Source organism: Monodelphis domestica, chromosome 3 (assembly GCF_027887165.1).
Source record: "Monodelphis domestica isolate mMonDom1 chromosome 3, mMonDom1.pri, whole genome shotgun sequence".
Lineage (NCBI taxonomy): Eukaryota > Metazoa > Chordata > Mammalia > Didelphimorphia > Didelphidae > Monodelphis > Monodelphis domestica.
The window spans coordinates 43,830,257-43,856,597 of NC_077229.1; the positions used below are offsets into that span (position 1 = coordinate 43,830,257).

General features: G+C 43.5%; 1 protein-coding gene across 1 annotated transcript in view; it reads right to left on the minus strand.

The window, feature by feature from the left end:
- The window catches only part of CUX2 (cut like homeobox 2), a 461,792-nt gene that overhangs the window by 177,359 nt on the left and 258,092 nt on the right, over positions 1–26,341 (minus strand). The window contains 1 exon segment of the mRNA XM_056821762.1: positions 283–393. Within this exon segment, the coding sequence (XP_056677740.1) occupies positions 283–393 (111 nt within the window).

Here is a 26,341-nt window from a genome sequence, read left to right on the forward strand (position 1 = left end):
AGAAAGAATGAAAGAAAGAAAGGAAGGAAGGAAACTGTTTTCTAAAGTCTTTTGAAACAATGTCTTTAATGGAAATCCTTTCCATCTTTCTCTAATATGGTACTGCTGGGCACCACAATGCTAGGAGAACCCGAGGGTTAAGGGGACGCTAATTTTTCTTTGTGGCTAATTAGCTTCTTTCCTTGTTAGTCACTTATGTCGCCAGTTTTCAAAAATCGAGTTTGAAGGGAGAGAAATTTGCCTTCCCACCGCGTTAATTCCGGAGCCGCAAATATACTCTACCTCAGGTACATTTTTCTTAAATTCCCGACGGAGTTCAATTAAATGTTTATGAGAATTCTGGCTCTCCTCCTGCCGCGACGCCAGCTCAGAGGCAACAGAATTAAGCTCCTTCTAGAACAATAAGAGAGAGAAAAAAAAGAGGGTGGGTTTTTTTCTTCCTCTCCATTCTTCACCCCCTCAAACCCCCCCTTCATCATCATACATAACAGAACGCTGAACAAGTTTTTCTTAACTTACGAAGCTGAGAAAAGACACTGTATTGACTTCGGATGCCTGGGAATAATTTAAGAAACTGTACGTCTGACCAAAAATCTGGGGCTTTTTTTTTTTTTTAAGATCGCTGGGAGCTGGGTTGATCAATAGTCATAAAACTGGGTGGAGTCGCCAGGTCTCCCCCCGCCCCCCAACCCATTTCTTAATTTTTCCAAAGGAACGCTGGCATACGCTTGTCAGTAACTGTAGAAAACATCACCACGCCATGTCAAAATAGCATATTGTATGGGCAGATTATAGTCTAAGAATGTGGTGCTGACAGCTTTCATATATCACGGGCAGGGAACCGTTCCAACCATGAGTTACTTACACTTAAGTGTTCATAAATAAACTCTTTAAGATATCTATGGCTTTTTAATTTCGGCGGATTTTGGAAAAATGAAGGTGCCGATATGGAGTAAACTGACCTTTCGGGCCTCCTGCGGTAAATTATTTCCAGTTCACTTCGAGTGCGAGGAATATTTCATTGGAGGGCCCTTGGGCCCAGATGGAGTGGATTTGAAGGGGTTTGGCCCGCCTATGCATGGAGCTGAGGCGTGGAGCCTGGCTTTTACAGAATTCAATCAATTCGATGGAACTGGCATTGATTAAGTGCCTACTGTGTGTCAGGCCCTGGGCTAGGTGCTGGGCCCATTGAGAAGAAAAAAAGAAAACCATCCATGATTTTAAGGCAATTGAGTAAAGGCACTGGACTATGGTGCAACAGAATGAATTCTATTTGTGGATTCAAGAAAACAGAGTAAAAATAGTTTCTGCTTTTTAATATTTGTGTGACCTTTGGAAAAATCATTTGACTCTCTTCAGCCTCAGTTTCCTCATCTGTAAAATGAGAGTATTAGACTAGATCATTTTTAAGGTCCTCTCTGGATCGAATCTTCTGACCCACTAATTATGTGCTATTTGTTACTCAGTCGACGATTACCTCCCAGTTCCCTCAGATATAGCTTGTAAATAGTTGTTTGCATGTTGTATTCGCCATTATTACATTGAGAGCTGTCTTTTGCCTTTCCCTGTATCCCCTGAGCTTAGTATAGTGCGTGGAACACAGAATATTCTCAATACATGCTTTTTTAACCCTTATTCTAGCTCAGAATTGATAATAAGGTTCTGAGGCAGAAAGACGGAGTAATTGAGGTTAAGAGACTTGCCCAGGGCCACATGGCTAGGAAGCATCTGATTTGAACCTAGGTCCTCCTAACTCCAGGCCTGACACTATCCACTGAGCCACCTAGCAGTCCTAATAAATGCTTATTCACAGACTATCTTCAAGCATTTATTAAGCACCTACTGTGTACCCGTGATGGTGCTAGGCACTGCTGAGGATATAAAACAAGAAATGAAACTATCCTGGACTTTATGGAGGATTCGCATTCTTTGGAGGAGAGCGTACAAGGGTCAGTACAGGTTAGATCTGAAGTATGTTCCAGAGGGCAGACGGGCTCACAGCCAGGAGTCCAGGAGGGAGGTCAGGGTGAACTTTTGCTTTGAAAAAAGCTATGAGTTCCACGAGGTAGATTTCCTATTGACTCAACCCTTCAGTTTCAGAGCTCTCTGGAAAAAGTAGGATCCCTTTCAGATTCAGAGATCTCTCCCTCTTGAAATGATTTTTGTTGTTGTTATATCTCTAGCACCTAGCACAGATTCCTGGCATTCTAAGCAAGACAGACCAATCCTACAAAGGCGTGGAGGTAAGAGATAGAATGTCACGTAAGGGAAACAGCCAGCAGGCCAGCTAGACCAGAAGGAAAAAGTTCAAGAAGATCACTGATAAATGATTTGAGAAAAGGAGGCGGGAGCCAGATCAGGGAGGGTTTTGGCCATCGCCATCAGCAACAACAAAAGATGAGCTAAAAAGAAAGGACCAAATCCTTCCATCTTCCACACAGGGAGAACGGCTGTTGGCTGTGCAAGGACACTGATGGGCTCTCCTCCTTTTTCCTCAATTCTAATGGTGGCAATTTCACAAGGGGAGTACAATTCACTAGTAGCCTTCATTTGCATAATTCAGGATATGGTCTGTTTATGTGGTCGGTTGTCTGCTTGTATGCACCAGTTAGGACGCTTCCCGTCCCCCATCCTCCTGCCTTGGACAGTAACTCAACCCGTAGTTCCGTATATATCACCCAATTATATTTGCAGCAATCAAGTCCTGTAATTTTCCAAATCCGGTGATGCAATAAATATCTTCAATCAGATTTATTAAAAACACACGCATGCATGCAGGAGTGTATTTCGAGGGTGAACTCTTTAATCTACCATATGCCCGGTGAAGAGGAGCAGCGGGCTAAGAGACCGCATTTGTTACTGCCGTTACGCATTTATCTAGTGCATGCAAGGAAACACTTTTACCATTAGATAATGAAATAAAAGTCCTATTAACCCACTAAAAATCCCTTTTTGTCTAAAAGGGGAAATGCATGGTAATGGACTTGTATTGTGTCTGAGCGTCTGTAAATCTACTTAATGACCATTCATACCAGGATCACAAACACTGTACTAACAACCATCACCGGGCAAAATTATTCCCTCCCCAAGGGAAGAGAAGCAGGAAAGAGACCAGATCAAGAAACCTGCTTGCAGGCGGGGGGGGGGGGGGGGCAGGGAGGTGAGGACCCAATCACATTGGAATGAATCTATTTTGGGAGGGATTCTCCAGCTCGGATATCTCACCTCTACCTTTTCGGAGGGGAAAGTGAGAAGCAGGAGAATGGTAGGAAGCCTAGAGGGGGCTGAGGCCCTTCCTTAAATCACGAGATTCTGCCTTAGAACTAGGTTCACAAAATTAGAATCATCCCATATGCCAGTCCTGATGTCACCATAAGACCATTCTGCTTGGTGAGACCTTTCATCTGTTACTCGAATTGGCGAAAGGCTAATTGCTAGAAAGATGAGCTGGGCAGCTAAACAGTAATTTACTTGACTGCAAACTCCTTGAAGACAAGGATCATATTTATGCTGTATCTCCCCCAGCGGAAGGACTGAACGTTTCAGCTGAGGATTGGTCAGAGATCAGGTATGACAGAGCATTTGCTCAACATTCCTAAAATCAGAGACTTGCTTCTTGTATTCCCCCTTTCTCCATCTTTGCCTTTATCCTGAACTTCATCTCTAATGCTTCCACCAAATGGTCATTCAGCTAGAAGATCTCTAGGGATAAAAAACTCACCACCCTCCCAATTCAATATGGCAGCCCCAATAGCCAAGGCATTTTTTACCTAGATCAAGTTTTACTTCTGTAACTCCTCCACAAAACTGCCACTGATTGGCCTTCATCCTGGAGTTTGGTACCAATTTGGATATACCTTTTCCACATGATAAGCTTTTAGATTAATTACCGTGTGCTCCCTTACACCTGCTCTAACCATTCCCAGTTTCTTTACTTTCACCATTTATGGCACGATTTCGAGTTCACTCACCATTGGGCTCATTCTCTTCTGGTGAGGTTCCACTTATCAATATCCCTTTAACAAATCTTTGGCAAGTGGGGATTCAAGGGGGAACAAGTCATAGACCCTGCCCTCAAGGAATTTCCAGGCTAGTTTAGGACAAGTCTACTATAGTCAACCATGATACAAATAATAGTTATATGTCTATTAAAGGCATAATATATGCATATTTTCAGACTAAACCTTAAGTCTCAGGCTGACTTTTTTCTAACACCCGCTGGTGTGTTCAGGAATGGAAGAACCATTTATTATCAGTCAAAGCAGAATATATAATTGGGAGGTAAAGTTTATTTTAAAAAATCACAAGATGTGGGGGAAGCTAGGTAGCTCAGTGGATTGAGAGTCAGGCCTAGAGACGGAAAATCCTAGGTTCAAATCTGGTCTTAGATACTTCCCAGCTGTGTGACCCTGGGCAAGTCACTTAACCCCCCTTTGTCTAGCCCTTATCACTCTTCTGCCTTGGAACCAATACATAGTATTGATTCCAAGATGGAAGGTAAGGGGTTAAAAAAAATCACAAGATGTATTCCCAAACTAAAACAGATCATTTATTAGTTTATTGTAAATATTAATTTTAGTGTTAATATCATTAATATTATTAGTATTAAATATTAGCATTATTCATATTAAACATTAGTATTAATGATTGATTATTATTATTTAAGGTCATAGATGCCAAAGGGCCTTGGAATAGAAGATGCCACAGTTGGAAGGCCTTAAAATATAGACTGTGGGAGCTTGGAGGGACCTCAGAATAGGGAATATCAGAGGTAGGAGAGCCTTAAAGCGTTGAATGTTGGAGCTGATGGGGCTTCTGAACAGAGGATGACGGAGCTGGGAGGAACCCAAGAATGTTGAAGGTAAGAGGGGTCTTAGGACAAATGTGAGAACTGGGACACAGAATGGAAGTGGCCTGGGGAAAGGGAACTTCAGATTTACAAAGTCACATCTCTGAGGGAAGCTTAGAAATGATCCATTCTAATATATTTCCAAAAGAGGAAATGGAAGCGTAAGGGGGGGCAGTGATTTGCCCAACGTCCCTCAGGTAAGCAGGAGCAGGGGCAGGTTCTGAGTCTGGGTCTTCTGCCCCCAGGCCCAGGGAGGGCTCTCTCCATGGTACATCACCTCCCCTTGATCGCCTAAATCACTCCCTGTTCTCCTGTTCTATTAGTGCAGATAATTCAAAGTTCAGTGGGCAGCAAGATAATGCACTCACTGAAACCCGAGTGACAGAGTTATTAGCGGGCCCTCTCAGCAGTGGACTGCTTCAAGGTCAGGGGCATCCGGTTGAATGGGCAAAGACTTCTGGGAAATCCAAGTTCATAAGGCAGAAGCAAAGCCCACCCACCCAATGACGTCTCCTTGGAGGGGTTGGTGTATCATCATCCTGATAATACCTCTGTCTGATATTGATGAGGGCAGGTTAAATTTACATCCATGATCTCATTTGGATCCACAAACTAAACTCCAAAGGGAGGTAGTGAGGAGCAAGGAAATAGGGCACCTTGTTCTTGATTTAAGTCAAATATCCAACATTTTAAGTTCTTAGCTCAGCTTTGCTCATGTAGAAATAAACTGCTGGATCTGAAATCAGGAAAATCTGAGTTCAAATCCCACCATGGAAACTTGAGCCTCAGAGTCCCAGAGCTTAGCTCAGTGTTTGGCACATAATTGATGATTAATAAATATTTATTGATTGAGTGACAGAGTCTGAAATTTTCAAATGGGATAAACAGGCTCGCCAATTTCCCTCATTATACAAAAGAGAAGGCAAGAAAAGTAAGCTAACTTGCCTGAGGTCCAAAAGCTCACAAGTCTCTATAGATTCATGGTCGGAGAGCTGGTAAGGGCCAGAGAGGTCATCTGGCCTCATCCCCTCCTTAGAGAGGAGAAATGTCAAGTCCAGAAAAGTTAGGTATTGCTCAAGGTCACATTGCTAGTACACAGGGTCAATCTCACAGGGTTACAAATGAGATTACATAGAATTAGTAAATTAGAAAATATTTTTAAAGTTAAGCATATTATAATATGTATTTTGTAGTTTGTTTTTTTTTGCATGTGGGGGGAACATGTGATTTCTTTGGGTGGGTAACTCCCAATATAGAAACTCCTTCTATCAATGGGGATCAGCAGCACCTCCTGAGTCTTGGGGGCACTGTGACACCTAGTAAATTATCTAAAGAGACATGATAGTCAGTGTCAAGGTCAGGGCTTGAACTCTGGACAATCAATAAATTGAGACATATGTATTAAACAACTATTATGTGCTTGGCACTGAGGCTCATGGAGTTAAATGACTTGCCCAGGGTCATCTGGCTAGTATCCAAATAATTACTAACCCCTTTAGTTGTTCCTAAATCGAAGAGATCTAAGGTCCCTAACCTGAGAGATCTCAGACAATTTACTTAAATTTTCTAGAGCTCCTCAGTGTTCTCTTCCATAGCATGGAGAGGTTGGACTCTCAGTTCTCCTTATCAAAACTCCAATGAGTAGAACAACCAACTATGGCTGTAGGGAACTGGGGATGAACCATATTATCCACCTTCTGATCAAGAGGCGAAGGTCTAAATCTGTAGAATGAGATATACATATCTGGATAAGGCCAATGTGGGGATTTCTTTTGTCTGACAAGGTATCTTGGTTACAAGGGATTTTTTCCCCTTCAGATTAAGGGTGGGAAGGAGAGAAAATGAACATTTGTTAATTTTTTAAAGTTGATTTAAAAATTCCACTTTTCCTTATTTTATAGATAAGGGAAATAAAGCCTCGAGGGGGAAACGGGCTCATTCATGGCAGAGCAAGGCCTGGAAGCCATGTCTTTTATCTCTGGATTTGGCCATTCTGCAAGGTCAGACTAAAGGAAGCCCACTCTAGGGACCTCACAGCTTCTGATGGATGGCGTGGGAGCCAAGTCTTGGGCCTCTCTCCTCTCCCTTCCCCCCATTCCCATCTCCACCCTAACCAAAGTGCAGGAGGAGATATGCTGAACCTGACTGGAGGTCTCTGTGCCAGGCCTTGGGCTCAGAGTCATCTGATTAACAGGCCATCAGGAGCAGACAGACAGCCCGGAGCCCAGCACAGTCCAACTCAAATAATCGTAATAATAAACATTCCATTTGCAGCTAAAGAAGAAATAATTTTAATGAGCTCAGAACAGAAGACAGACTCCACTAAGGTTTGGGCCAAAGATTGCATGGAAATGAGCTGTAATCTGCCAGAGCAAGGCTGGAAGGCGCTTCCTTGTGGAGGAGAGAGATTTCCTTGGGCCAGAAAGAAAGAATTTGCCCCTAGATTCTGCCAATTCAATTTAGTGAAATGCCTCAATTATTAATTAAATCCCTACTGTGTGCCAAGCACTGTATGGGGTGTTCAGGGAAGTACCTCTGCTGGAAGGGTTTGCTAAGCCCCTTTCAGGGCTCCTCATTCACCTTTGGTCTCCCTCTTTCACCCAGCTCTCTCCCGTGGCTCCAAGAAGCTGTGGAATGAATGCACAGTGGCTACATTCCAGTAAAACCACGTCAACAGACAGGATAAACTAGGCTGAGGGTAACTGACAGTAAGGCTGGGGGGGGTGCATCTACCCCAAGCATGTGAAGATTTCTCCCCTGGGGAATGGGGGAAAGAGAACAGTTTGTTCCAGTGGCCATGAAGATGGTGGAAGCAGGTGCCATGAAGTGCTTAGAACTTGGTCAAACATGAAAGATGCCAAGGTTATAGACCACATCCTGAGCCCTCACCAGTCATCCTGACTTTTGTCTTACCACTGGTTTTTAGTGACTCTGGGAGAGAGAATGAGGCTGATATAGACTTTGTGCAACTCTGCCTCACTTAAATCCAATTTATACTTGAGTCAAAAGACAACACCATGGATGCCATTTTGGTTCTCTTCAAGTATGAAGGACACCAACCAGCCAACCAACCAACCAACCAACCAACCAACCAACCAACCAGCCAACCAACTAACCAACCAACCAGCTAACCAACCAACCAACCAACCAACCAACCAACCAACCAACCAACCAGTCAGCTAGCCAGTCAACCAACCAACCAGCCAGTCAACCAGCCAGCTAACCAACCACCTAACCACTTAACCAGCCAGTCAACCAACCAACCAACCAACCAACCAACCAACCAACCAGGTGCTGGGGATACAAAACCATCCATACACTCAAGAAGCTTATGTTCTACCACTAAATGACTAAATGAAAGAAAAAAAAATGAAAGAAAAAAAAATTCAGACAAAAACAAAACCATTTTGCCCTTAAGGGGCTTAGAGTCCACTGGTGGGAATGTCTTACACACAGAGAAGGAAACAGAAAATATATACCAAGCTAATATAAAGTAATTTGTTTCTGGAGGACAGAACACGAATCACTGAGAGTGGCATGTTTTTTTTTTTTTAAATCCTTACCTTCTGGCTTGGAGTCAATACTGTGTATTGGCTCCAAGGCAGAAGAATGGTAAGGGCTAGGCAATGGGGGTCAAGTGACTTGCCCAGGGTCACACAGCTGGGAAGTGTCTGAGGCCAGATTTGAATCTAGGACCTCCTGTCTCTAGGCCTGGCTCTCAATCCACTGAACTACTCAGCTGCCCCCAGTGGCATGTTTTAGTAAGGAAATGATCATCAAGAATAACTGATTGTTATTTAAAATTATTCCTAAATTGGTCCCATTCCTAACTTTCTAGTCTTTTTACATATTACATAAAGGGGAACAAAAAAGGTGAGGAGTTAGGTGGAATAGAAGATAAAGTGTTAGGCATTGAGTCAGGAAGATTCCTCTTCCTAAATTTAAGTCTGGCTCCAGATACTGACTAGCTGTGTGACCCTGGGCAAGTCACTTAGCCGTGTTGGCCTCAGTTTTTTCAAGTATAAAATGGGGATGATAATTGCACCTGAGTAGTTAGGTGGCACAGTGGAGAGAGTGCTGGGTCTAGAGTCAGGAAGACTCATCTTCCTGAGTTCAAATCTGGCCTCAGACACTTACTGGTGGTGTGACCCTGGACAAGTCATTTTATCCTCTTTGTCTCAGTTTCCTCATCTGTCAAATGAGCTAGAGAAGGAAATAGCAAACCACTACAGTGTCTTTGAAAAGAAAACTCCAAATGAGTCAGGAAGAATCAGACATGATTGAAAAATGACTAAACAACAAAAAGGGGAATAGAGGGAGCAATGGGGTGGTGATGGCTAAATAAATCCTAAATATTTCAATTTTAAATATATAAATTTTAAATTACATAAAGACATAAGTAATATATAAATCCTAAAAATTTAAAGACTTAAACCCTAAGAATATAAATCCTAAAAATCAATATTTAAATTTAAATATAGAAATCCTAAACAAATATATAAATTCTAAAATAGCTATTTAAACTATTAACTTGGTATTGTAGTGGCTTGAGAGCTAGGTCTGGAATCAGCAAGACCTGAGTTCTGATTCTGCTTCATAGATTTATAAACCTGTGTGACCGTAGGCAAGTCACTTCACCTCTGTTTGGCTCAGTCAAATGGACATAATAACAACCCCTTCCTTGCCGAGCAGTTCCAAGAATCAAAACAAGAAAATATTTGTACAGTGCTTAGACACAGGCGTTATAGAAATGCCTCCCCCCTCCTTCCCCATCAGGCTTTATTTTTCTCATCTGTAAAATGAGGATAATGAGAGCTCCCACCCTTCCCGTATAAGACTGTTGTGAGGTTCAAAGGTTCAAATGAGAAGATATAATCTTAAACCTTAAGGTGTGACGGAAATATTAGCTATTAGCGCTTGGCACACTCCCTGGCATGTAATAGATGCTTTAGAAACATTTATTTTCTCCTCCCTTTTCTAATTCCTTCCTGTTGCTATTATTGCTGGGGGAAGTTCTCTCGCATCCACGTTTCCCTCTCCCCAAGTGAATGTGCTCCAGACACTAGAACTCCCAGGTACAACTGTTGCCCCTGCTTCTAGTCTTGTGCTCCCCCGACACTCTCCAGTGCAGTCCAACAGGCTCCCCTTGCTGTTAGCCCCATGCAATGTTCCCATTCTGGGCTGTCGTGCCCTTCACACCTAGAGTGTTCTCCTCCTCGCACCGGGACCTTCTGCAAGTCACTTAATCTCTTGGCCTCTGTTTCTTCCACCATCAAATGAAGAGGCTGGGCTCCATGGCCTCTGGTTGGATGCCCACAGGTGTTATCCCATCACTGAGCCCCCAAACAGAGGGGGGACCCTGATCCCGAACTCATCTACACTTGACAAATTCAACCACCCTTTCTTAGGCTCCTGCCTACAGAGCTCTGGTCCTGGCACTGAGGGAGAGGAACAAGATTTAGAGTAGGATGGAGTCCCTGCCCCAGAGCTGGAATAGTATTTCAGGACCATCTCCTCCTTCACAATTCTTGGCAATAATGTTTCTCTCTCTTCCTTGCCACTCAATGCCTAACCATCTTCCCCTTTCCATGGTATCTGTCCCCATTAGAATGCAAACTCTTTGACGGTATGGATTTGTATTTTTATCCCCCACCTTCCTGGTGTCAGGAAGACCCGAGTTTAAATCCAGACACAGAAACTTCATAGCTGTGTGATCCCCAGGCCAGTCACTTAACCCTGTTTGCCTCAGTTTCCTCATCTGTAAAATAAACCTGAGAAGGAAATGGGAAGCCACTCCAGTATCTTTGCCAAGAAAACCCCAAATGGGGTCATGAAGAGTCAGATATGTCTGAAACAACTGACCAATAACTTTCTATCATATTTATGTATCTGCCTATACATCTATCTGTTTATTATATCTATCCATTATCTATTTATTATATCTATCACTCATCTATTATATCATAGTTACATATCTAATCTTATATCTATATCCTATGTATCTATTTGTCTGTCTATCATTTCTATGTCTATCTACTTGTCTATCACATATAGTTATCTAATCTTCAACCAATCTATCTCTCTGGTTATATTTCCACCTGTCCATCCATCTATATCTTCATTTGTCCATCTATATCTCCATCTGTTTATCCATCCATCCATCCATCCATCCATCCATCCATCCATCCATCCATCCATCCAGCTATTTATCTATATATCCATACATCTATGCTTTCATCTATTCACCTGTGTCCATCTTTCTGTCTATATCTGTCTCCATCTATTTATTTATCTCTCCCTATTTCTGCCTATCTATCCATCTATCTCTCTATTGCCTGCCCATCCATCCTTCCATCCATTCCATCCATCCATCTGTCTTTCTGTCTACATCTATCTCCATCTGTTTATCTCTCCATCTTTCTGCCTATCTATCCATCTATCTTTCTATCATCTGTTTTTATATCTCTCCATCCACCCCTCCATCCCATCCACCTATTTGTCTGAATTTCTGTCTCTCTATTTCTCCATCTTTCTATCCATCCATCCATCCATCTATCTATCTATCTATCTATCTATCTATCTATCTATCTATCTATCTATCTATCTAGTTTTCATCTATTCATCTGTGTCCATCTTTCTGTCTACATCTCTCTCCATCTGTTTATCTCTCCATCTTTCTGCCTATCTATCCATCTATCTTTCTATCATCTGTTTTTATATCTCTCCATCCACCCATCTACCTACCTGTCTGAATTTCTGTCTCTCTATCTCTCCATCCATCCATCCATCCATCCATCCATCCATCCATCCATCTCTCTCTCCATCTATCAGTCTTTAGCCACGTTCATGGTGAGAAATGAGACAAGATGGATAGCCCGAGCAGTGATGGCCAAGATGGATAGCCAAGCTGCTGTGGAGAGACAGGCCAGGTTACGGAAACCATCAATCATTCCCAACGTGTTATGCAAATTTCTGGTGCCGAAGACATACGGAGCCAATTATCAGTGGCCACGTCGAGGTTTCAAATGCCCACAATAAACCTTTCCCCAGTGACCCGATGAGCCATCGCTGGTTTCCTGGGCTTTACTGGCTGGTGTAAATATTTTGTTCTAAGATTAAACAATCTATGGGAGGGAAACCCAGCTAAACCTGAGTCCTTTGTGGATTCTGAGGATAGGATAAGGAGAAGTGGCAGTCAGCAACTTTAAAAAAACATTTGTTTCCTTTCTTCTTTCTTTTCTTTCCTTCTTTCCTTCTTTCCTTCTTTCTTTCTTTCTTTCTTTCTTTCTTTCTTTCTTTCTTTCTTTCTTTCTTTCTTTCTTTCTTTCTTTCTTTCTTTCTTTCTTTCTTTCTTTCTTTCTTTCTTTCTTTCTTTCTTTCTTTCTTTCTTTCTTTCTTTCTTTCTTTCTTTCTTTCTTTCTCTCTCTCTCTCTCTCTCTCTCTCTCTCTCTCTCTCTCTCTCTCTCTCTCTCTCTCTCTCTCTCTCTCTCTCCCTCCCTCCCTCCCTCCCTCCCTCCCTCCCTTCCTTCCTTCCTTCCTTCCTTCCTTCCTTCCTTCCTTCCTTCCTTCCTTCCTTCCTTCCTTCCTTCCTTCCTTCCTTCCTTCCTTCCTTCCTTCCTTCCTTTTTTCCTGGTGAATCAAAGGAAACAGTAATAAACTGGCTTCATGAGCTCAATGGAGTCTTCTCTTCAGGGAGTGGCCATAGGCTTAGGAGACTGAGATGGTGTGGGATGGAAAATGGGGGATTTTAGGCTTGGGGAGGGGAGGTGGGAAAGGACAAGGGTCGGGAATGAGTTCTCCATCTCTCCCTCGATGGGGAAAGAAAGCTCAATGAAATCCAAGCATGAGAGTCCAGGCTGGGAGGGATTTCAGTCAGTTGTGACCTTTTAGCAGGCTCCAGGCCCCTTTGGGGACAAAACGAAGGGAAATGGACATCTTTCTGAGCTGGCTGCTATGACTAGGGCAGCACAGGGCTCCCGGGTCCCTCCGTGGTATGGCAGGATGAGGTGTTCGTGCCAGCCTTTGCCCTCAGCTACTATCATGGAGGGGAGAGAGAGTGGTGAATTGGCGACCAGGAGACCTGAGTTCCAGTTCCACTTCTCTGTGTCACCTTTGACAATAAACAACCACCTACCCTCTCTGGGCTTTGTTTCCTCAGCTATAAAAACAGGGGGTCGGACTAAATCACGTTCATGCTCCCCTCCAGCTCTCAATCTATGGCCATATCATTCCAGCCTCCCCCGTGCCCCAGCTTTTAGGCGCCGGCATTAAAGTGGAGGAAATAACATGTGAATAAAAAAGTAGCTTTAAATATAACACAAAGTATCCTGGAATGGCTGTTTTGGGAAGGTTGAGGCTGGTGGATTGATCAAGCTTGGGAGCACGAAGCTAATTGGGCACCTGCATCAATAACGAGTTCCTGCTCCAACACTCAGCAGACACATGTATGACCTTAGTCAAGTCACTTGATTTCTTGAGCCTCTGTCTCCTCATCTGTAAAATAGGGGCAAGAATCTCATGGCGCTCTTTAAATTGATGTAGATTGTTGGAATGCATGAATGAAAAATTACTTCTGAAGCACTTCCTGTGTGTTAAACACAAAAGCAAATCAGTCCTCCCCTTTGAGAACTAGACCCTTAAAAAAAAACAACAACCTTGTTTTCTGTTATAGGATCAATACTAAATATCAGTTCCAAGGCAGAAGGGTGGTTAAGGGCTGGGCAATGGAGGTTAAGTGACTTGCCCAGGGTCACACAGCTAGGAAGTGTGTGAGGCCAGATTTTAACCCAAGACATCCTGTCTCCAGAGAGGTACTGTGGTTTCTGTTCAGTCTTTTTTTTCGGCTGTGTCCAACTCTCGGTGATCCCATCTGGGGTTTTCTTGACAGATACTAGAATAGTTTTCCATTTCCCTTTCCGCTCATTTGACAGAAGAGAAAACTGATGAACACAGGGTTAAGTGACTTGTACAGGGTCACACTGCTGGTTTGCCATTCCCTTTCTCCAGTTCATTTTACAGATGGGGAAACTGAGGCACACAGCTATTAAGTATCTGGGGCCACATTTGATACATGAAGATGAGTCTTCCTGACTCCAGGGCCAGCACTCTATGCACTGTGCCACCTAGCTGCTCAATCTCTGTAGACATGCGTTCAAATCTAGCTTCAGACACTTAGTAGCTATGCGACCCAGGGGAAGCCACTCAATTTCTGTTTGCCTCAGTTTCCTCAATTGTAAAATGGGGACAATAATAGTACTTATTACCCTGCAGAGTTATGACGATAATATTTGTAAAGGACTTGGCACAGTGCCTGGCACATAGCAGGAGCCATATAAATGCTTATTCCCTTTCCCAACCCACCTTTTCTCATAGCTGCCTCATTGAAATTCCTACAACACAGATAAAATCACACCCCTCCCCTCTTTAAGACTCTCTGGTGGCTCTCTATTGCCTCTAGAAGGGAACACAAAGCTCCTCTGTCTGACACTTAAAGCCCTTCACAATCCACGTCCTATCCCCGGCTTGCCAGGCTGAGTTCCTTATTTCTAGCCTAACTTTTATTTTATATTTTAGCAGCCTGAGGTCATTTAATTTGGATTCAGACAGCCCTCCACAGGTGAGCAGGACCTGTATTATATAACGCAGCACTAGACAGTTCTCTCTCTCTCTCTCTCTCCATAAATACATTAAGCTCATTTAAACCTTACAGTTTGGGGCAGCTGCATGGCTCAGTGAATGGCAAGCCAGGCCCAGAGATGGGAGCTCCTGGGTTCAAATCTGGAACAGACACTTCCCAGCTGTGTGACCCTGGACAAGTCACTTGACCCCCATTGCCTAGCCCTCACCACTCTTCTGCCTTGGAACCAATACACAGTATTGGTTTTAAGTTGGAAGGTAGTCTTATAATTTTGGAAGATGGCAATGCCTAGCCTGTACCACTCTTCTGTCTTAGAATAGATACTAAGACGGAAGAAAAAGGTTTTAAAGGAGGAAAAAGTTCACAAAAAATTTGAGGGCAGTCAGGTGGCTCAGTGAGTAGAGAGTTTTAAAGCTCTATCCACATGCTAGTTATTCTTCTTCCTCTTCCTCTCCTCTTTCCTCTTCTCCTTTTTATTCCTCCTCTTCCTCATCGTTGTCCTACTCTTCTTCTTCCTTCCCTTCTTTTCCTCCTCCTTCTTCCTTCTCTTTTTCTTCTTCCTCCTCTTCTTTTCCTTCTTTCTTCCTTTTCTTCTTTTCCTTCTTTTCTCTTCCTTCTCTTCTCCTCCTCCTCCTCCTTCCTCATTGTCTTCCTCCTTTTCCTCTTCTTCCTCTTTTCCATCTCCTGAAACAATTCTTTCTATTTTGTTTTGTTGCCTCCCCATCCCACAAGGGAAGCTCCTTGAGGCCAGGGGGCGTTGTTTCTTTTTCATCTTTCTATACTCGCCTCCTATGATGCGTTTAATCCGTGTTTGCTCAACTGATTCAAAGTTATTAACCATAAGATGCTGGAGAAGCGGGAGAACACGCTCTCTCCCATCCTGGGAGGGCTCAGCAGGGCAGCGAGGGGGAGCCTCCTGCGTGTTCCTAGGCTTGGGCACAGCTCCTGTCCCTTCCTCGGAGGTCCCCCACCGTGGATCCCCCTGTGAACGTCCAGGAAGCCGGAGCGAGAAGAGGGGTGGGGGAGCGAGGGAGCGGCGCCGTCCTTGAGAAAGGATGCCAATCACACACCTAATTATCTCTGTGGCACATGCACGAACTGAGATCCAAATCAGGGAGCTTCTTCCTGGCCTTGATTACTGTGGAATACGCACGAGTTCTCGGAACTTAGAATCCTGTCTGCAAGGAGAGAGAACAAAGGAAGGGCCACCTACATGGCTGCCAGGGCAGACCCTGGGTCCAGGCTCAAGACCCCCTTCCCCAGGGCAGGGGGAAAAGCTGGGCTTCAAAGTCCAACCCATAATGGTTTTTAGGGAGACACCTTTAGACTTTTGGGTGTCCACTCCAAGAAGGGAAGCTCTCACGAAAGGGGGTCTTGGGCACTATAGATCAATTTTGATGCAATTTAATGAGCACTTATTATGCACCTATTGTATACCACACATGGATGGATTCTGAGAAAAAACTGAGATAGTCCCAGGGAGTTCATATTCTACAGGGTGGCAGATGACCATATTTAGAGTCAGTAATAGTAATGAGAGTAATGACAATACTTTTTCTTTATATTTTTTCCCCTTTTATTTCTTTCTTTAATTTTTATTATTTCTTTTCTTTGTCATGCAAAACACATTTCCAAACTGGTCATTGTGCTAAGAGCAATCATAGGTAATAATCTAAAATCCCCAAATAAAATCATAAATATACACACAAAACCAAACAAAAATACAGAATTACTTATTGATAGTGGTTTATCGAGGGCGGCTAGGTGGTGCAATGGATAGAGCTCCAAGCCTGGAGTCAGGAAGACTCAAGTTTATGTTCTGCCTTAGAAGCTTACTAGGTGGGTGACCCTGGGCAAGTCACTTTACCCCGTTGCTCTCAGTTTCCTCATCTGTAAAATGAACTGGAGGAGGAAATGGTAAACCACTCCAGCATCTTTGCTAAGAAAACCCCAAATGGGGTCATGAAGAGTCATATAATTAGTAGCTGTGTGACTCTGGGCAAGTCATTTCAACCTGTTTGCCTCAGTCTCCTCATCTGTAAAATGAGCTAGAGAAGGAAATGGCAAACCATTTTAGTATCTTTGCCAAGAAAACATCAAATGGCACCACAAAGAGTAGGACACAACTGAAAAACGACTGGATAGTAACCTATAGTTGTGGCTATATGGTGTTGTAGACAGAGTGCTGAGTTCGAATTTAGACGCAGTCCAGGGCTGTCGTAAGGATAAAATGATAATATTTACCTCTCAGTGCCTAGTATGTGGTAGGTGCCTAATTATTGCTTATTGTCTTTCCTTTTTATATAATGTTTTAAAGTTTACAAAGTCCTTTATCTGGCATATCATGCCAGGGATGCATGTTAGGGGCTTCCTAAGACAGAGAACAAGACCCTGGACGTCTTCTGGTTCCCTGTTCCCATTTTACAGATGGAGACACTGGAGAGGTGGGGGAGGAGTTAATGATTTGCTCCAGGCCACTCAGATGTTAGTGTCAGGGCTCATCTCTGACCTTGGTTTTCTGCTCTTGGATCCTGCCTCCTCCATTCCTGCCTTCCTTCCCCAAGTCATTCCTCTTGCCTGGAATTTAGAGATGTTGTTCCATCATTTGAGTTGTGTCTGCTTTTTGTGACTCTGTTTAGGGTTTGTTTTCTTTTTTTGGCAAAGACACTGAAGTGGTTTGCCATTTCCTTCTCCATCTCATTTGACAGATGAGGAAACTGAGGCAAACAGGGTGAAGTAACTTGCTCAGGGTCACACAGCTAGTTTTCTATTTCCTTCTCCATTTCATTTGACAGATGAGGAAACTGAGGCAAACAGGGTGAAGTAACTTGCTCAGGGTCACACAGTTAGTTTTCCATTTCCTTCTCCATTTCATTTGACAGATGAGGAAACTGAGGCAAATAGGGTGAAGTAACTTGCTCAGGGTCACACAGTTTTCCATTTCCTTCTCCATTTCATTTGACGGATGAGGAAACTGAGGCAAATAGGGTGAAGTAACTTGCTCAGGGTCACACAGCTAGTTTTCTATTTCCTTCTCCATTTCATTTGACAGATAAGGAAACTGAGGCAAGCAGGGTTAAGTGACTTGTTTAGATTCACATAGCTAGTTTACCATTTCCTTTTCCAGCTAATTTAACAGATAAGGAAACTGAGGCAAACAGGGTGAAGTGAACTGTCTAGGGTCACAGCTATTTTTCCATTTCCTTTTCCAGTTCATTGATAAATGAGGAAACTGAGGCAAACAGGGTTCCATGACTTACCCAGGGTGGCATGAAAACAAGAGTCTTGGGCCAGGTTTGAATTCAGGTCTTTCTGACTCCAGGCCTTACACTCTATCCACCTCAACACCCAGCTGCCCACAGAATTCTGAGAAGAAATTCCTAAATCACCGAATCCTCATTCCAGAAGGGCTCTTGGCAAATATCTCGCCCAGGGAGAAGCCATGGAGAGAAAACTGGATTAAAGGTTATTTGCCAGGTAGTCTGGGGGGGGGGTCTCTCCCCCTCATTTCGACACATGGCTTTGGACTGGCAGGAATATTATATTTCCCCTGATAGGAGGCAAACTCTTTGGGAGGGGGGCAGAGCAGGTCTCAGTTTTCTGCCCCTAGAACACAGCAAATGGTTAACCCATGCTTGTGGAAGGCTCTTCCATGCCTCAGTTTCCCCAGTGATAAAATTAGGATATTCCTTCTCCCTGGAGCTATTGTGCTGATCTACTTAGGAACTGGGGGTTCAGGGAAAGGCCTCCATCCCTCTACACACCCGAGGAATTATTAATAAGTGCCCTGTGTGGCTGAACATAGCTTGGAGCCAGAATGGGAAGGGCAGAAGGAAAAGGATGACTGGGTAATTTCTATCCCCCCCGACCCCCCCACACCTTATGGGGATCGGGTGGAAGTTCTGGTCTCATCCAATCTTAGGAGAAAAAAAAAGCCTAAAGCCTCCAACGTTCCTGGCCCCCAGGGACGTCCCTCAATTCCAACCCAAATTTAGCTCCATCCCACACAAGCCGGCTGTTCTCCTTTTTAAGGGCTGGAAGTCATTTGCATGAACAGCTCTGTCTGGGGGAACAACAGGGAAGGGGAGGTCGAAGGTAAAGAGGCTCCTGCAAGGCGGGATGGGGGACGGACAGCCAGGCAGGTAGGAGCCCCAGGGTGGGGGGCCGGGGAGGTGGAGGCGAGCTCTCCGGACTGGCTGGTGGGTTCTTAGAGAAAGGCCTCTGAGAGCCCGATCTCTTGTGGGGTGCCAGAGAGAGGCCTCCTCCTTCTCTCCCATTCCCCCCCCCCCCCGCCCGAAAGAACAGAATTTAATTTGCAGCCTCATGTATAGTAAGATCCTATTTCACGCACAGATGTTCGGGCTCCCGATATATCAAATCCTTTCCACTTAAAAAAACAACAACAAGCACCAAAAAAACTTTCTCAATCAATATCTCCTTCTCTACCTATATTTTATTAAAAAGTTGAGCATCAATATTAATGTGTAAATTCCCACCAAGCTGAGTTTAATTACCTATAAACTGTGCCCACTCCTAGGTAGACTTCCTTCCCCGCCGCAGTAAATAAAAGCGATAAGCAGAGAGCTACTTTAATAGACGCCGGAGCAACTGAACCAAGTCCCAGAGACGATTCAAGGACAGACTCTAGCACAGAGTGAACCAGATGGGGAGCTCTTGGGGTTTTGTCTTTTTTTTTAATTATTCCCCTCCTGAGCTGATGACAGGAAAAAACCTCCAAATTCTCAAATGAAAAAAATCCTTCTGGATTGCCACCATTAAAAAAAACAAACCCACCAAAAATCCCCTCGACCTTTCCTCTTAGAATCAATACTGTGGATTGCTTCCAAGGCAGAAGAGCCATAAGGGCTAAGCAATTGGGTGGGTGAAGTGACTTGCCCAGGGTCATAAAACTGGTAAGTGTCTGAGGCCACATTTGAACCCAGGATCTCTCATCTCTAGTCCTGTCTCTCAATCCATTGGGCTATCTAGCTGCCACATGACCGCCATTTTTATTTTTATTTGCTTTCTAAAACCCTTTCCCTCCATATTAGAATCAAGATTATGTATTGGTTTCAAGGCAGTAAGGGCTAGGTAGTTGGGGTTAAGTGACTTTCCCAGGGTCACCGAGTTAGGAAGTGTCTAGATTTGACCCAAGAGGCCAGAGTTGACCCAAGAGGCCAGATTTGAATCCAGGATCTCTCATCTCTAATCCTGTCTCTCAATCCATTGGGCTATCTAGCTGCCACATGACCTCCATTTTTATTTTTATTTGCTTTCTAAAACCCCTTTCCTCCATATTAGAATCAAGATTGTGTATTGGTTCCAAGGCAATAAGGGCTAGGTAGTTGGAGTTAAATGACTTACCTAGGGTCACTGAGCTAGGAAGTGTCTAGATTTGACCCAGGAGGCCAGAGTTGACCCAAGAGGCCAGATTTGAATCCAGGATCTCTCATCTCTAGTCCTGTCTCTCAATCCATTGGGCTATCTAGCTGCCGCATGACCGCCATTTTTATTTTTATTTGCTTTCTAAAACCCTTTCCCTCCATATTAGAATCAAGATTGTGTATTGGTTCCAAGGCAATAAGGGCTAGGTAGTTGGAGTTAAGTGACTTACCCAGGGTCACCAAGCTAGGAAGTGTCTAGATTTGACCCAGGAGGCCAGAGTTGACCCAAGAGGCCAGATTTGAACCCAGGATCTCTCATCTCTAGTCCTGTCTCTCAATCCATTGGGCTATCTAGCTGCCACATGACTGCCATTTTTATTTTTATTTGTTTTCTAAAACCCTTTCCCTCCATATTAGAATCAAGACCGTATATTGGTTCCAAGGCAGTAAGGGTTAGGCAATGACTTGCTCAGGATCACCTAGCTCGGAAGTGTCTGAGGTCAGATTTGAAACCCAATACCTCCCATCCCTAGGCCTGGCTCTCAATCCACTGAGCTGCCTAGCTGCCCTGTGACCCCCATTTTAAATTTTTATTTATTTTCTAAAACCCTTTCCCTCCATTTTAAAATCAATGCTGTATCAATATACATAAAATAATAATTAATAATAGCCCAGCTAGGAAGTGTCTGGAGTTGTCCCCAGGAGGTTGGAATTGACCCAGAATCTCTCATCTCTAGGACTGGCTCTCCAATCCACTGGACTACCTAGCTGCCCCATGACCGCCATTTTTATTTTTATTTGCTTTCTAAAACCCCTTCCCTCCATTTTAGACTTAAGATTGTGTATTAGTTCCAAGGCAGTAAGGGTTAGGCAATGGGGTTAAGTGACTTGCCCAGGGTCACCGAGTGAGAAAGTGTCTGGATTTGACCCAGGATCTCTCCTCTCTAGGACTGGCTCTCAAATCACTGGGTTATTTAGCTGCCCCATGACCACCATTTTGAAAAATGGAAAGGTTATAAAAGCAGGAAGACTCTTAGAGGTTGTCAAAGCCAACTTCTTCATTTGATGGGTGAGGAAAATGGGGTTGAATAAGGAGAAGTGATCTGATCTGCAAGTGGCGTGGTGAGTTGAGAATACGGGTCTTTTGACTCTTAAGTTCATGACTTTTTATTCAACCATACGACTATGTTGTTTATACTGAACAATCCAGTCGTGACCGTTCCCCTCTCTAATTACTTTATATGGCCACGAGCATTTATCAAATTAGATACTATCTGTAAAATGCTTTGCAAACTTTAAAGTACTGTATCAACACTGGCTGTTATTACTGTATTTACTTTGTATTTATTGATGTTGCGAGATAGATTTTCCTGAGGAAACACATCAATGGGGGCTTGTGAGTCATTGTTTTGAGTGAATGAAGACTCATCTGGCCCTTGAGGCACCCCAAACATAAAGGGGGTCTGCCACTGGGGCTATGTTTAACTATATAATCTAGTTGTATCCCCTAAGAGAATGTAAGCTCATTCTTTCATTAAAAAAAACAAAACAACCCTTTACTTTTGAAGTCTTAGAATCAATTTATCAGTTCCAAGGCAGAAGAGCAGTAAGGGTTAGGCAATGGGGGTTAAGTGACTTGTCCAGGGTCACACAGCTAGGAAGTATGTGAAACTGGATTTGAACCCAGGACTTTCCAACTCCACACCTGGCTCTCTAATGCTTTCTCTTTTGTTGTTCTAGCCCCAGAATCTAGCATAGTATAGCAGGTATGTAATAAACACTTAATGACTTAAACTCAAGGCATTGAAGCGCCCAAAGTTCAAGGTAGTGAGTGATAGAGGAACCTTCTGTCTGCAAATATGAAGAATTCAGAACGTGTGAAGAAGAGGACGAACAGACAAAGGGGGAAAGAACGCAGAACCAGAAGAATGATGGTTGTACGTACACATATATCTGTGTATATGAAATGTGACTCGAATAATATAAATAAAAGCCATTCTAAAAGCAAGCCAAACACTGAATAATTGCAATGACTCGTCCAGGCTAACGATCTTGGGGAACAAGTAGTATCATGATAACGATAATAATGAGGAGGAGGAGGAGGAGGAGGAGGAGGAGGAGGAGAAGGACTGGATTTCTGCAATCAAGGGGACTCCTGGGGAAGGAAACTCCCTTTCTTAATGCCAGTCAGCCCTTCTGATCTTTAAAAACACTCAGATGACCCAGATCAAGTCGCTTGGCAGCTCCGGGAGGGAGAAGAGTGGGAGACCATTTGGATCACGGAACTTTGGGAAAATTTGGGTGGAAATTTGTTATTACATGTAATTGATAGAGTAAAAGGTTTTTATGTCTACGAAGACATAAAAACACTCAGAGGTCAGCTGACTTGCCCAGGGTCAAACAGTCAGAGGCAGTACTTGAACCCTGGCCAGCTCTCTCGTCACTAGGACATCACGCCTTGACTTTCTATACTAATTGTAATACCTTTACTATTGAAAATACTAAGTTGATACTCATATAATGCTTTAAGTACAGGCTCTTGGCAAAGAGATTGGAGCCGAAGGATCTGGAATGTTGCAAAGAGATGAGATCACTGGCTTTTTCCCTGTTAAAAGGAAGAGTCCAACGCCAGGAATAGGGCTGTGTGCTTAATCCAGAAAAGGCTGTGATGTAAAAACAAGCCAGGAAGGAAAAGAGCTGTGCACGCACACGTGTTGGCATTATACTCCCATCCTACTATGTGCTTTGTGCATAGTAAGAGCTTATATAAAGAGTATGTTGGATTGAACTAAATTATGGAAGGAAGCTTGGCTGTTCAATGGTGAAGTGGGAAAACAGCGAATTTCTTTCACTGTAGGAAGAGAGAGGGAGACCTAGAGAGAAAGAGAGATAGGAAAAGTCTGAAATGGGGGGGGGTGGAGGGAGAGAGGGAGGGAGGAAAGAAGAGAGAGAGAAAGAGGGGGGAAGGGAGGGAGAGAGAGTGAGAGAGACAGAGAGATAGAGATAGAGGGAGAGACAGAGATGAAGGGAGAGAGAGACAGAGACAGAGACAGAGATATAGAGAGAAAGAGGGGGGAAGGGAGGGAGAGTGAGATAGAGAGAGATAGAGGGAGAGAGAGAGGAAGGGAGAGAGAGACAGAGACAGAGATATAGAGAGAAAGAGGGGGAAGGGAGGGAGAGTGAGCGAGACAGAGAGATAGAGATAGAGGGAGAGACAGAGACAGAGATATAGAGAGAAAGAGGGGGAAGGAAGGGAGAGAGAGTGAGAGAGACAGAGAGATAGAGATAGAGGGAGAGACAGAGATGAAGGGAGAGAGAGACAGAGACAGAGATATAGAGAGAAAGAGGGGGAAGGGAGGGAGAGAGAGTGAGATAGAGAGATAGAGATAGAGGGAGAGAGTGAGGAAGGGAGAGAGAGGGAGGGTGTGTGAGATGGACAGAGGGAGGGAGAGAGAGACAGAGAGGGAGAGAGAGAGACAGAGAGAGGGGGGAAGGGAGAGAGGGAGGAAGAGAGGAAGGGAGAGAGAGACAGAGACAGACAGAGAGGGATATATATATATATGTATATATATATATACATATATATATATATATATAGAGAGAGAGAGAGAGAGAGAGAGAGAGAGACAAAGAGGGAGAAAGAGAAAGAAGATGGGAGGGAAGGAGAGGGAGAGACAAAGGAAGATGGGTGCAGAGACAAAGAAGAAAGTCTATGAAGGTGTTTTGGGAGGAAGGGAGGCAGACCAGAGGAAAACACATGATCACTGTAAATGAAAGAAAGAGTATCTTCAAAAGCCCAAGCAGGTCCAGCGGCCCAGCTGCCAAAATGTTATCAGTTTAGGACATTACAGGAATCATCCTCTTTTAGGGCCTGCGAGAATTATTGCACTGTGCATCTATTAACATTTTCGGGCCATATTTTTTAAATGAAGAACCATCCGTCAGTGCTGCACGCAGCCGTCTCTGCCGGCCTGATCTATTCATGCATGGATGGATGGAAGCCTGGGCTGGGGACGCACACCATGGCTGACAATAACAGATTCCCCGGCGCACCTCGTCGGATACATCAGACATGAGCTGTGCCTGGCATTCCTGCCAAGATAAAGCTGTTGTAGGAAGAGGGGACAATGGCCTTTTCTCCACTGTTAACATGCAGCAAAGAAAGACTCACTTTGAACCCAGGGCTAATTGTCAGGTAGAGGCATCCAACTCATGATCTACTTTCCTTCTTTTCTAAAAAATCTTTGCCTTCAGCTTTAGAATCCATACTGTGTATTGTTCCAAGGCAGAAGAGTGATCAGGGCTAGGTAATGGGAGTCAAGTGACTTGCCCAGGGTCACACAGCTAGGAAGTGCCTGAGGCTGGATTTGAAACCAGAACCTCCTGTTTCAAGGTCTGGCTCTCAATCCACTGAGCTGCCCAGCTGGCTGGCCCTCCCTTCCCTCACTAACTATCAAGGGCCCTTCCAGAGGGAACTTCTCCTGTACCTCATGCCCTTGTCCAGTCATTTCAGTTGTGTCCAACTCTCCATGACTCCATTTGGGATTTTCTTGGCAGGGACACTGGAATGCTTTGCCATTCCTTTTCCAGTTCATTTGACAGATAAGAAAACGGAGGCAAACAGGGTCAAGTGACTTGCCCAGGGTCACACAGCTAGTAAGTGTTTGAGGTCAGATTTGAACTCAGGACAAGGAATCTTGCTGATTCCAAGTCCAGGAAGTTAGCCACTGTGCCATCTAGCTTCACAGGATCATAGCTTGGTCTATGAAAATGAGGAACCTACTTCTGATACTTCCTAGCTGTGTGACCCTGGTCAAGTCAGTAAATATTTCACTCTGTGCCTCCATTTTCTCATCTGCAGAATGAGAATAAGAGCTGCAATACCCCCTTCTCAGGTTGTTGGGAAGTTCACGGAGCTTTATATTGTATATAAAATACTCTGGGGAACTTTAAGCTGCTAGCTTACATATTTTTATTTACATATTTTGTTTATTACATCTATATTGTCCTCGCCAATGCTCAGACCAGTCAAGCAGAAGCAATCTTTTTTGAAAGCATCTTTAAAAATTAATTAATTAATTGAGAATATTTTTCAGAGGCAGTCTTTAAACACTCACATTACCTATTTTTTCCAAAACAACCTGGAGGAAGGATTGGAAGAAGGAAGACGAGAGGGAGATGGGGAGTTTGAACAGAGAAGCCCAAAATAACTCCTCAAATCATTATCATCATCATCATCATCATCAAAAATCATCCCCTGTTTTTAAATTGAGTTCAGATAGCAATCATCCTAGCATGTCACTATCCTGCTACTATTTTTTCCTATTTAGCATTTTGTAAGTTCTCAAGCAGCTGGATGAAATAACTGATGTTTGTAGTTAAAATAAAAGGCTTTGGGATGGAAGTTCATCCTCAGGTTCACTGAAAGCATTCCTAGGACAACTTCAGCAGCAGCAGATTGGCTGACGGGGATAACAGAGGCTGATGGCACTGTGCTCTCACATGGTTCTGAAGGCTTCTTCCACATCTCTATATTATGAAAGCTTTTCATTTCATGTGGGTTGGAGATTATGAATATTTGGTATGGTGACATCTATTAAAATGTTGTTCATAAGATTTTATGGATGGGGCTATAGTTGACAATTTTTTTTTCAAAAAAAAATCTGTGATTATAATTTGGTTTTGAAACAATTTCTAATGACTATTGTCGGAGGCCATCATACCCCCACTGGCTGACAAGGTCACAGTTTGGGAAATGGGGGCTGCATGAGTTCCCCACTAATCCCATTCTGTGACTTCTCTCTCTCTTTAATTTCCCTTAATAATGGATGATTATTGTTCTCTCTCCAATATAAAAGAAATGATATAAGAGCAAAGACTTATAGAATAAACATATATCCCACCTTAATCCCCCCAGATTATTACCCTAAAAGATTACATTCACAGAATTAAAACCTAAAGGACCATGACTGGGGGCAACTAGATAGTACCTGGATTGAGAACCTGGGAGGTCCTGGGTTTAAATCTGGCCTCAGACATTTCTTAGGTGTGTGACCCTGGGCAAGTCACTTAATCCCAATTGTTTAGCTCTTTCTGTTCTTCTGCCCTGGAACTGATACTTAATATTGATTCTAAGACAGAAGCTAAGGGTTAAAAATATGAATGACCATGACTAGTACATTACTACCACCTTTTCCAACATAATCATCTTGATCATCATCATCATCAATACCACCATCACTACAAACATCGTCTTACCACAAAGAATACCATCACCATTACCTCCATCACCATCACTCTACTATTTTACCAGAAGGTGAAAAGCATGACAGAGCAGGTTTGCAAGGTCCCTGCTAATAATAAGTCATTTATTGAGCCCTTTCAATTTTTCTTAAAAATAAAACACATTCATATCTCGGAATAAAAGAATTAAGAATTTGGTTCAAAAGCAGGCTTTGTCCTTTATTATCT